This window comes from Meleagris gallopavo, chromosome 3, assembly GCF_000146605.3.
Source record: "Meleagris gallopavo isolate NT-WF06-2002-E0010 breed Aviagen turkey brand Nicholas breeding stock chromosome 3, Turkey_5.1, whole genome shotgun sequence".
Classification (NCBI taxonomy): Eukaryota; Metazoa; Chordata; class Aves; order Galliformes; family Phasianidae; genus Meleagris; species Meleagris gallopavo.
In genome coordinates, this window is record NC_015013.2 from 72,944,274 (window position 1) to 72,955,982 (window position 11,709).

General features: G+C 33.4%; 1 protein-coding gene across 7 annotated transcripts in view; it reads left to right on the forward strand.

Annotated features, from left to right (window-relative positions):
- VPS13B (vacuolar protein sorting 13 homolog B) overlaps window positions 1–11,709 on the forward strand; it is a 416,489-nt gene that overhangs the window by 208,270 nt on the left and 196,510 nt on the right. For all 7 annotated transcript variants that reach the window (XM_010709173.3, XM_010709170.3, XM_019614165.2 and 4 more), the window contains 2 exons: window positions 1,041–1,168; window positions 8,387–8,621. In XM_010709173.3, the coding sequence (XP_010707475.1) occupies window positions 1,041–1,168; window positions 8,387–8,621 (363 nt within the window). The remainder of the gene's footprint in view (window positions 1–1,040; window positions 1,169–8,386; window positions 8,622–11,709) is intronic.

Sequence of the window (11,709 nt, forward strand, 5' to 3'; positions counted from 1 at the left end):
TGAATGAAGACCAGTGACACATATAAAGGGGGCACAGAATTTTGCCCACCTGAGTTGCACTGATAGCATAATACCATTTTAAGAATTTTTCTGTAGTTGTTGTGCTGCAGATTTCTCCTGTCTGTATAATTTGGAAACATAAATAGTCACACTTGTGGAGATTTTAGTTTTGCAGTTTTGTCAGCTCAACAAGATGTACACCAATACTGGAAATATGAAGGAGGCTGGCAATAATTTGATGCATATCCCAAGGCATACAAGGAGGAAAACATACTTTGTAAGAAATCACGGGAGGAACTGTGTATTCCTCATACATTTTTAATGATTTTTAAATTACTACTTGATCCACTCCCTTTTTGTATTGCTATTTTGCTTATATTCAATTTAATGTTAGTACTATCTAAAATCTTTTTATATTCATGTTACTAAAAGCGTAAAGATTTAAGGAAGCTTATCTTTTCATTAGAAATCATTGAATTTACCTGAAATATTTCCTGAAATATTTCAGTTACTTCCGTATGTTTTAAATTTGACAAAATTTTCAGGTTTTTTTAACGCATACTTGCAGTTTATGCTAAGTGATTTTTTTTCTTTTTTAAGAAAACTACTTAATCGCTGTAATTTAATATGAACTAAACACTTTTTCAGATTGCCCTGGCAGCAATATATGTGAAAACATCTATCTACTGCTATTCCGTCACCAAATAGGTTATCACACTTTAGAAACTGACTTAATTTGCTTAGGTTATGCTTTCTTCATAATATTTACTTAACAATTTATGTTAAAAAAATTAAGAATTTCTCCAAGTGCTTTTGACATTGCATTTCTCAACAGGCTTAACTGATGCAGTTGTATTGCCAAGATCGAAACTAGCAATAGAAACTTCTGCTATGCACTGTTATCACAGAGATGGTGAGATAGTGAGTTTTGTAGTGAGACAAGGTCTCTTCTAGAATTTAAAATAAGTCATCTTTTTTTGTACTGCCCCTATGTTACGCTATATATTATTGATACAGCTGAATTTTGTTGTTTGCATTAGAATCTCGCCCTCTATCACTTCCTGTGAAAACCATGCTGAACTCATCTGAAGGCTGCAGAAGTCCTGAAGAAAGAATGAAAGAATTTATTGGAATAGTATGGAATGCAGTTAAGCGCCTTACACTTCAGGTAAGATGAAAAGGAAGTGAGAAAAACTATGTCTTTCCAAACTTTATGATATTTTTTATGTATCCTAGTGCTTTTTATGAAGGGTGTTTAAAGGAGATCTAAGGTTTTATTGTTTTATTTCAGTAGTTTCAAAGTCCTAGAGGCTGAAAAATGAAGTAGAGAGTTTCGGTAAATTAAGCTAAGAATTCTTTCATTTTCAATTATTAGTTTTCAAAATACTTTTCTATATTTAAGGGGTAGATCATTTTAAAAGTTACATCAAGGGAAAAATGCTTGGCATACTTCTCTATTATAAAAGTAGTTAGCTACCTTTTTATCCATAGTTAGATTTGCTGAATACCAACCTTGCTAAACATACTTGAACAAAACGTGTATGATGCATAATTTTTGAGTGATTGTGTGATATGAAGCAGTGTTATGCTGTGATGGGTCAAATGCTTACGTATGTACCTGTTTATCGAGAACAATCAGATGATCAGTTTAGATTAAATTCTTTAATCCTACACTGCTTTAGATTGTGATTTGAGATCAGTAAAAGCAGAGATTTCATGTATCCAAATATATGCATGCTATACACAAAAAAGGCAACGTTAGAAATCCAGTGTTTTGATTACATATCTAATGCTAGATGATTTAGAAGTGCTAGCATTAGGATCCTGTTCTTCCACATATATGTCAAGTGTGTGCTTGGAAATTGCACTAATTTAGAATTATTATGAACAATGCCTTTTGAACAGTATGTTCAATGAGAGTAGTATTTTATGGTCCACGTATAATGTTTCGTCCTTTAGAACGCCAGCATGTAGTAGCAGAACTACTTCCATATTAAAGTAAAATAAAATGAAATTTATTGGCAAAAATGAATGCTTTTTTTTTCTCTTCCCTACCAAGAAAAACATTTTTATACAACCTTCTGCTCCCAGAATCTTCTCTTTTTCTGCTTTTGGTTGCCGAAGATGATTGAGGTTCAAAATATATGAAAGATCAAAAATTTAATAAATCCTGAGCAAAAACTTCAGATTTGTGACTTAACTGCATAGTAAAGAGGAGACACTTAAGGAGACAACTCAACTTAGCTTTCAGATAGCTATTTCATCATTGTTTCATGAGTATTTTTTTTGTTTTCCATTCTTTCTTAATGTTGTCGTGCTGCAGATGAGAATGACTAAATAAGAAGAGTTGGGGGAGAACGTTTCTAAGTTGTTTGAAGGAAACAATGTGTTTTTGTAATGTCTATGTGGTACCTAACACAGTGAAACTCATTATGTAAATGATACCTATAGTGTAAGTCATAAAAATAATAATTAGGATGATGGTGAAGAATTGAATCCTTTCTAAATGGCAAAAGATGAATCAGGGCAAAGATACTGTCTGTTTCTTCTGCTCATATTTTTCATGGCAAGCTTTGTTGCAAGAGCCACCAACAAAGTGGATTTGGTTTGAAGAATGGGTCACTTAACAGTTAATAAGTTTGTGTCACTAAGAAAAAAAAAGTTTGTGTTCAAACTAGGGTTTTTCTGTGGGGATGAAAATTGGTAGCAGTAGGTAGGGGTGTGTTTTCTCAAAGAGTAATTTGTAAATATATCTTTACTAGTACATAACACATGAGTGATCTAGAGCTACTGGTGGTATAATTTTTTTCTTTTGTTTTGTTTTTTGTTTTTTTTCCTATTAGGTACTAATTTTCTATATTATTTATTTAGTTTAGGTACTAAACTTCTGGATTTATTTAGCTTATACAAGTGTGTTTTATTTTGGTGTGGGTTTTTTGGTATGGTATTTGGATGCTTTCGATTTTCAGCCTTATGTGTATGTATCTATATTTTTAATTTTTATCGGTGATGAAATTCAATTGCTCTGTGAAATCACACAGCAGTTTACACACTTTTGATATGTTTCATCCCAGTGCTTCAGCCATACTTGCTAAAGCAGATGCCAGTCTCTTGGCAGAGGGCAGTACGTGTTACCGGAGGAGGTAGCTGCAAACTCCAAGGCATTGCGCAATAGCCAAGAATGTTGCCAAATAGATACATGGTAGCCCTTCTTAGTGAAAATGCCATTGATTGGTACGTGCTTACTGTCCTTTTTATTATTGCTTAGCAGTCTGTCTATCCATTTTCTTTGAATATATTTTTCAAGATATAAGTACATATGCACAGTTCTTTCTTTCAATATTTACCCCAGTGGGAAAGCTGAATCTGTGAAAAGTGATGTGTGGATAACAAGATCAGGGCTGACCGTTTTTCAGTTTAAGTATAGTATAATACATCTATACCTTTAATAAAATACGTGTTTAGATTCCGTGTGGATAGGAAAAAGCCAAATTTCTGTAATATTTTTTTTAGTTTAAATACTTGGGCTCCTTTTTCTGAAGCTATTTTCATGTTCCTGGATCTTCTATTAACATGTTTGTAGAACAGCAAACTCTACAGTTGTCATCAGATAAAGCAGAATATCATAACTTAAAATCATCAAAGGATTATTCTTTTAGTGGAAGTTTGAACAAGTAAAAGTGCTTGGAACCATAATAACTGGAAAGTTTATTTTGGATCCAAAGCTGATACTTGCTTAGCCCTAACTCTGGCTTGCTAATGATAGAATATTGCATGACGATTTTGTGCTTTGGAGTTGTGGTAAGCTATTAGTATTTGAGTGAAAAGACTTTCGTACTTTACTGTAGAAAGTTGCTTTTATTATTTAGCTGTTGTAGGATTTATAAATATGCAGCCTTGAAGTCTTCTTGGCAGCTACACCATGTAGGAGATTAATACTCACTTTTCACGTGTTCTTCAAACTAATAGTTGCTAGAATTGTGAAGCCATATAAACACAATTATTTTTAATTGGTTGCAAATACTGGATTCCAGTGAGAAAAATGAAGGATCTGTATTTAAAGCAAATGAATTAATGACTAATCTTGTAATGAATGCCAGCTAAGTAAGAGTGTAATTATTGCATATAAAACGTAGCCAGCTATTCCACATGCCTTTAAATATCCTTGAAATTATTTGAAAAAATGAGTCTGTTTCCTGAAATTATTGAAAATAATATTTTCTTTGAGGCACATAACTTATACAAATTTCAGTCAAAGTGAAACATTGACTGTAATAACATTAAGGATGAGATTTAGTAAAGCTCTTTGAACAGCATTCTTTTTATTCTTGGGTCCAGTAGAGACTTTGTGACTTATAACAATTGCAGCTATGAGCAGTTTTATTTGTATTCAGCAGTTAGGAGATGAGGTGATTTCTTAACATGGTTACTTACAAAGAACTGTCAAAAAATAAAATTCTTCATTACTAAATAAAGGCTTATTTAAATGAACTTTGCTTAGGGAAAAAGCAGGAATACTGCATAACGCTAAGACAGTGTTTCAAGAGGTCTAAGAAAAATGCAACTGATCCTTGTTATATTCATTTCTGTGTACAGGCAGCCTGCTCATTCAGTTCTTGCAGTCATGTGCTTAACTTTACTTTTGCATCTCTTTTATTTTTTGTTTTACTTGAAAACATGAATTTCTGACCTGTTTAAATTCTAGTGGACAGTGCTATCTGAGTCAGCTGCAAACGGTCATGTTGGGTTGGACAAACTTGTATGTTGGGGGCTAAGCATAACACCTACCTGAGATATGTAACAATAGATCTTCAACAATAGATCTAAAGCTCCCTGAAAAAGACATCAGCCTTTCTGACGAGAGAATATGATGGATGATGATTAGTGTGGAGAGGGGCCATTTTCCAGGAGACAGCTTTATGAGTGTTACCTAGTAGGTCATCTTCAACACCCCTAATTGGTTTAAAATGGCTATAAAATGTGGGTTGGGGAAATTAATCTCATTGTGTTGCCATCGTGAAAGGCTGCAGAGGTTCTTGCGTAACCTTTCCCTCTTTGTTGTGCTTGTGCATAACTGTGGACTGTCACTTGTTTGGTTTGCTCTCTTCCATCTACTTCACGGTTATGAAAGCCTAATTCTTTTGCAGGGTATGTATTTAATAGTTCTCTCTATAGAGCAATGTTTTCTTCTTTTAAAATATGAACTAAAATACTCAATTTATTCCAGTAACTAAATACTTTCCTTTTTATATGACCGAGATCTTTAAGTCATTATGCTTTTTTAGGTTTATGCATTAGTAAAAGCTTAGAGCAATATGCTTTGGTTAACATTTTGAAAGTAGAAGAGAAAATACTGCTTGTTTCATAGGTTTATCATTAGCGTACGTTACTTAGCATGTGTAGGCCTTGACATAATAGAAATGAAAATAGAGGGTGATACTGTTTCAAGAATTTGTAATAATTCCTTCTCTTTAACACATGAATGTGTTCAGTATTGGCAAAAGAACACGTTGCTACCAAAACTGAAATAAGATCCTTGAAACAGAAAGGATGTTGCCATGGAAAAATGAAGTAACACTCAGCACAGCTGCGAAGCATTAATGAATAGGATATTTTTTTAAAAGATCATTTGTGTTTGGTGTGGCTTGGAGGGTCCCAACCAGATGGTTTCCATGAACAGGATCTGACCCCCAGCTTCAGGACTTCTTACTGGCAGATTACTTCATTTTCTTTCCCTTGGATTGTCAGATCCTTACATTAATGCAAGATTTACTGTTGCAGATTTATATTCAGCTACATAAATCAGTCACATTTTACATTAAATTCACAATTTTAGACACACAGTTTAACAGTTATTTAAAAAGTGTAAAAAGATTTATATGATAGCTTTAATATATGCTATTGATGTCGTTTAATTTTAAGATATTTAAACAACGTATATTTTAAAGCACTTTCTGATTGGTGAAGCAAGCTGTAGCACACATTCTCTCTTTTTGTCCAGTGTTTTATTCTACCCTTTCAGGTGCAGTCTTCCATTCCTTCAGTGGAACTTGTTATTAATCGGGTGTTCAGATTCTGTCAGACAAAAAAGAAGAACCACTGATGTTGGTAGTGTTGTATAAGCAGAACCTGCCTTCGAGAAGTTCAGCAGGTGCAATTCAAATGCTCAAATTTGCACGTAATAGGCCCTTGAGCATTCAAGTTGATAATTTCTTATACAGTTACAATAATTGCATGACTTGCCCTAAAATGTGGAATTTTGTCTTATATTCATTGTGCTGGCTTCTGAAATGCTGCAGTAATGTTTTGCAAATTACATTTACTCATATAAAACTTCAAATGAAACATAAATATGCGAACTCTGTCTGTAAGTAAATCTGTAATATTACAGATTGGCACTTAATGCTATCATAGGCCATGAATTTTGGTATGGTTTATAACTCTCATGCAATCATCTGAAAATGAATACCAAAATATCCATGCATGCAAATTTTCCTCAAACATCTGAAAGGGGTGGAACTATTGTGATTTCACTTCAGTCTTCTTGATGTAGTGAAGTACAATAAAACACAAATGGTCTGAAGAACTTGTCAATGATACCAAGTTGTACTGAACTGCAAATAAGTGTAAAAACTCTGAGTACTGAGATCTCTTCTCAAGAGTACTCTGTAAAACATCTCCTGTAGATCCTGCTGCTGGTCGTGTGATGAAGTATTGCTTCTCTCCAAGCTGGTGGAATTTTTGAATTAATATAACCACATGGTTTGTTTATGCAGGCAGCATTTGATATTAGTCATCACGAAAAAAAAATATATATATATGGGTGATCTATTATAAACTGTTTTCTCAGTAAGTGCACTGATAAAACAAAAATTATACTGATCATAACTTATTTAGTCATCTATTTATCATTATCCCACAATGGTTTGACCTGCAACTAATTACTAATAGACCAGAAAGTCATCTAATGTGTCACTGTAAAAATCTTTGCAAATTGACGTGACTAATTCACCAGTTAAAAAAAAAAAGAAAATCCAAATCTATTACATCTGTAAGAATACACTGTTCCTTTTCATCTGATATAAATAAAGTATGCTCTGTAACCTTGGATCAATAAACTACTTATCAAAGATGTAATTAACTTCATTTTACAACTCAAACAGCTCTAAAATGAGAAACAAACACAGCCTTCATGTAACAATGTATTTATTTTTGCAAAATTCTACTTATATTTTTCTGCAGTGAATTCTTGTCAGTTCGTGTAAGCAAAAGGGCACAAATATGCTGAAATAAAGATGAATATCTGTCTTCTCACAAGGCTGGCAAAGTACTTACCGTGCTGAGAAATTTCAGTTCTATTACAAATCACTATTGCCGTCTCAAAGGATTAATAGCCTTAAGGAAAGGTGGTATGGTGTACAAACCTTGGTTATCAGTTTTAAGCTACTATGTCAAATTGGAGATTTGTTACGTAAGTTTACCACAAACAAGTGTTCTTTTATCACAATTACAAATAACATCTTGTATCCAATATTTTGTACGCTAGACTTTTCCGAACTATTGTGAAGAAGTGAACTGAATCATAGTTTGTGCTTGCTTAACAAAGCATTCAAGTGTGCAGGCTGTTAGGGCTATTTGATATCCAGGTGCAGAATACTACTTGTATGAGCCAAGACTGTAACATTCTGCAGCTTATACTTCCTCTGCATTAACAAATCGTGATGAGCTCAATTCTACATTTGTACTCATTTAGTTGCTGGAAGATCAAAAAGAGATAACAGTGAATGGTAAGAAATTTTTCAGAGTCACAGCATTGTTTGAAAATAAAGAACAATAAGTTCATATGGAATCAAGTGTGCTACTTCTGATTGCACTTAAAAGCTGAACTTTATTCATTTATCTTTTTCTTTATACACCATTTATTAATTTTAAACTTAGTTTTACGCTAATGTTAATATTATTTCTAGTTTGCCTAATTAAACTTTTTGTACCTACTCCTTATTCTTGACTGCAAATTAGAAACAGAATTACCCACTCTTGCTAACAAAAGATGATGTATTGCCAGAAGAGGGGGACTTTCTAGTTCAGTCATGCTTCCTGTCAAAAGATAGGTACGTTGGTTTACATGGCAACACATTTTTGATGAAATTACAGGCCAGACTGACTCTTTTCTTCCCACTATTCCATAAATCAATGATTAATTGCTAGTTTTAACATTGTTACAAGTACATAGTATTTTTAAACCTTTTGTATCATCCTTCCTCTTAATTCTTCTTAAAATAAAGAGCATTTAAAATCATCTGTGATAGTTGAGTAGCTTGAGATTTTGTACCAAAATGAATGATAATATGTTTCTGAGAAATCTTTCTTGACTTTGTTTTTTCAGCTTGAAGTGCAGTCATGTTGTGTATTCCTTCCAAATGACAGCCTGCCTTCTCCAAGTACCATTGTATCAGGCGACATTCCTGGGACCGTCCGAAGCTGGTACCATGGGCAGGCCACTATGCCTGGCACACTTGTTGTCTGCTTGCCCCAGATAAAGATTATGAGCGCTGGCCACAAGCATATGGAACCATTGCAGGAAATCCCATTTGTTGTTCTGAGACCCATCCTTGAAGAAGGTAATGCAATAAATTAAAAAAAAAAACTTATTAATGTTATCTTCATTTATTTTTGAAACTTGTAATGTTGTGTTTTTTTAGCAGTATGTTATGTATTATCGATGACCAAGAATAGTAATGACAGTCTTTGCCTCATGAAGATAAAAAAAAAAAAGTGAAATTCATTGATGAGTTAAAAGTCGTTCTGTGATATGCTTTGTGTGTTTGGTGAAGCAAGAAAAATACCAGAAAAGCAATTTCTACCTATGTTGGTTTTGCCATTCATATTATTGCATAGTCAGAAGCACTTGGTTTTTCACATGTTGGGGCAATGCATTGTGAATTCCAGGACAGAATGGAGGCAGGTTGCGAAAAATATCTCCTACCACTTTTACTGGGGGAAAAAGTGTCTTGAATCTAATATTCAAACTGAGACAAGAAAAGAAATTCATACTTAAAGAAGTCTGTCAGATTGATGAGACTTTAGTGGTCATCATGATAAACTTGTCATGTAGTGAGTTGTGTTTGTAAGCATTGTAGCAAGGTTTTTGTAGGAATTTAAGAGAAAAATTGAGAAGGTTGGTTGAATATTTATGGATGGTTGCTCTTGTGCATAGGGTGAAGACGAGAATAAGTCTGATAATTTTGCTTTTTTGCAAAATTAGTATTTGATAGAGGTTTGCATTGCGTGCCTATGTGAGGGTTGAATCAACTTCTAATATTGTGCAATTGATTGAGAAATATGTGGGATGAGCTTTAAAGGACTTAGGAAGTGACAAGAAGATGGTTATATTTAGTGTGGTTGTATAAGAAATTGAGTCCTTAGATATGATCGATGTAAAGGCATATGGATTTGCAGTAGTATTCTGAAGGAACACTAATCTGAATCTTGTTCTCCTTATATTCATATATAAAAAAAAGCATATTGGAAAAAGATAAAACAAATATCCACAACAGTTTTGAGTCTTGGTGTTTAGGTATATTTTAATGTCATCCATGATATCTAGCCTTAGAACCAAGTCTAAAAAGTCATGAACATATTACTGCACAGTTAATTTGTTATTGTATTCACGTAATATATTTTTCTGAAAGAATAGTTGCTCTTTTGTGTATTTGTTAAAAGGTGAAGAGAGGGAAATGCAGCGGTTACATTTTTTGTGACAGCATTTTCTGGTAAAAATTACTGTTTTGTGCATGCAAGTTGCAGAAACAGAAATTGTTATAAAGGATATGCTGTAAAAAATTGAGTCAGAAGTATATTCAAGGTTTACTCCCCTTCTGCATCTGAAATTTTTTGGATTTATAGGTGTTTTCCTCTTCCTTTTGTTCTACCACTTACATTGGACTTTTCTCCTCCCTCCTATGTTTTATCTTAACTCAGCAACAGAAACAAAACTTCAGCTTTTATAATACCAAAATTCATATCAGAGGTGTGCAAAATGCTGCCAGCGGGGAAAAAAAGAGAAAGAGAAGGGTAATATGTCTTTCTTCCTCATCACTTACTTTCAGTAAAACAATCTAATTTGCTGATAACAGTGACAGATAAAAGATAAATAAATTTAACCAAAGTCTTTTGTTTGTTTCAAGCTGATGATGTAATTTAAAACATTTATGAAAGTAAGAAGTCACTTGAATTTTGTCAAACTCAGATTTGAGGGAAAGATCCTAGTGAGAGAAAAGAATCTCCCTGGTTGGGATAAAGCCTATGGTAAGGAATTTATTTGTGTGTGGCTTTCTACTCTGGGAATAATGCCAAACAGAAGTTCTCACAATCTTGATATTTTTGATTCTCTAATGGATATGTTGACTTCTCCTGTGCCAGAATTCCCCCTTAAAGAGACTGTTGCAAAGTTTTGAAAAATCTCATAAGCCACTTTCTTTGTTTCTTGCAATGCAGAAGAAAATAATCTTTATGGACTTCCGTTGGGAAAGTCTTTAATTTCTATTCTGTCTTTGAACAGGACTTAAGGGATGTGGTAACGTGTTTTAGCAATGAAAACTCTGAAATGGTATTTATCCAACCTTGCTTTTCCTGAATGATACTTTTGAATCATTCATCTGTAAAATAGATATGAAGGACTTGTTTGCAAGGATGCATTGTTAATTGTAAGAAAGCAGTGCACTCACTCACTCATCTTTCTTTTCACGTGAAAAACTAAAAGAGGAAAAGGGAGCATAGTCACGCTGTCGTGGGGATATTACAGCCTACTCACAAAGACTTACTGACCTCGAGATGTCAACATATTGTAAAAATAGCTTGTCCAAAGTTCCACAATCGGGTCTTTCCATTTGTTTTCAGAGTTTTCAGTTAATTGTAGTTTGTAAAGATACTTAATAGACGAACATTATAGTAGTACTTTGATTTGGAAACCTAACTTAGCTCAGTCATACGAAGTAGCATATGATTAGAAATGGATATATCTGTGTAAAGAATGAGATATTCTGTGGAATTTTTGTTGCATAAATGCTACTTAATAAGTTCAAAAAAATTTAATTTACATTAAGTATTACCTTTATAGTCAATAAGTCAATGTGATGCGAAAATTTTTGTTCCAATTATTGTCTGTGAGGTAGTATCACTGAAGAAATTAAGATACTTAGAAAGGAGAAATCAAGTAGTTAGAAACTTAGTTTTAAGAGCAAGACTGAAGTGTTTAGGAAAGTACTTGAAATGGGCTGTAACTTTCTCTGGATGTTGGTGCGCATCTAACTTTGGCTACTTACAGTTCTACGTATTTGTCTTCTGAATTTTTTTGGTATCATATTTAAAATGTTCTGATAAAAAAGGAATTGAATACATGAAGGGAATTTAAAGTTATATTTGCTGGTAACACTGAGTTTTGGAGTAATAACGAGTACATTTTTTGCATCTATGAAGTCTTCCTGCATGTAGAAATTTTCATTTTGATTATTTTAATTTGGAATATTTTCCTGACTTCCACTCATGATTTTTAAACCAGTGTTCATTGGTTTTCTCAACTTGTTTCACGTTGAAACAAAACAAACAAAAAACAAACAAGCAAAAAAAACCCTATTATTTTATAATCCTTAACTGGCGCATGTAAAACGTTCTCCTCCAGTAACTTCTATTGAATCAGTCTTTGTAAAA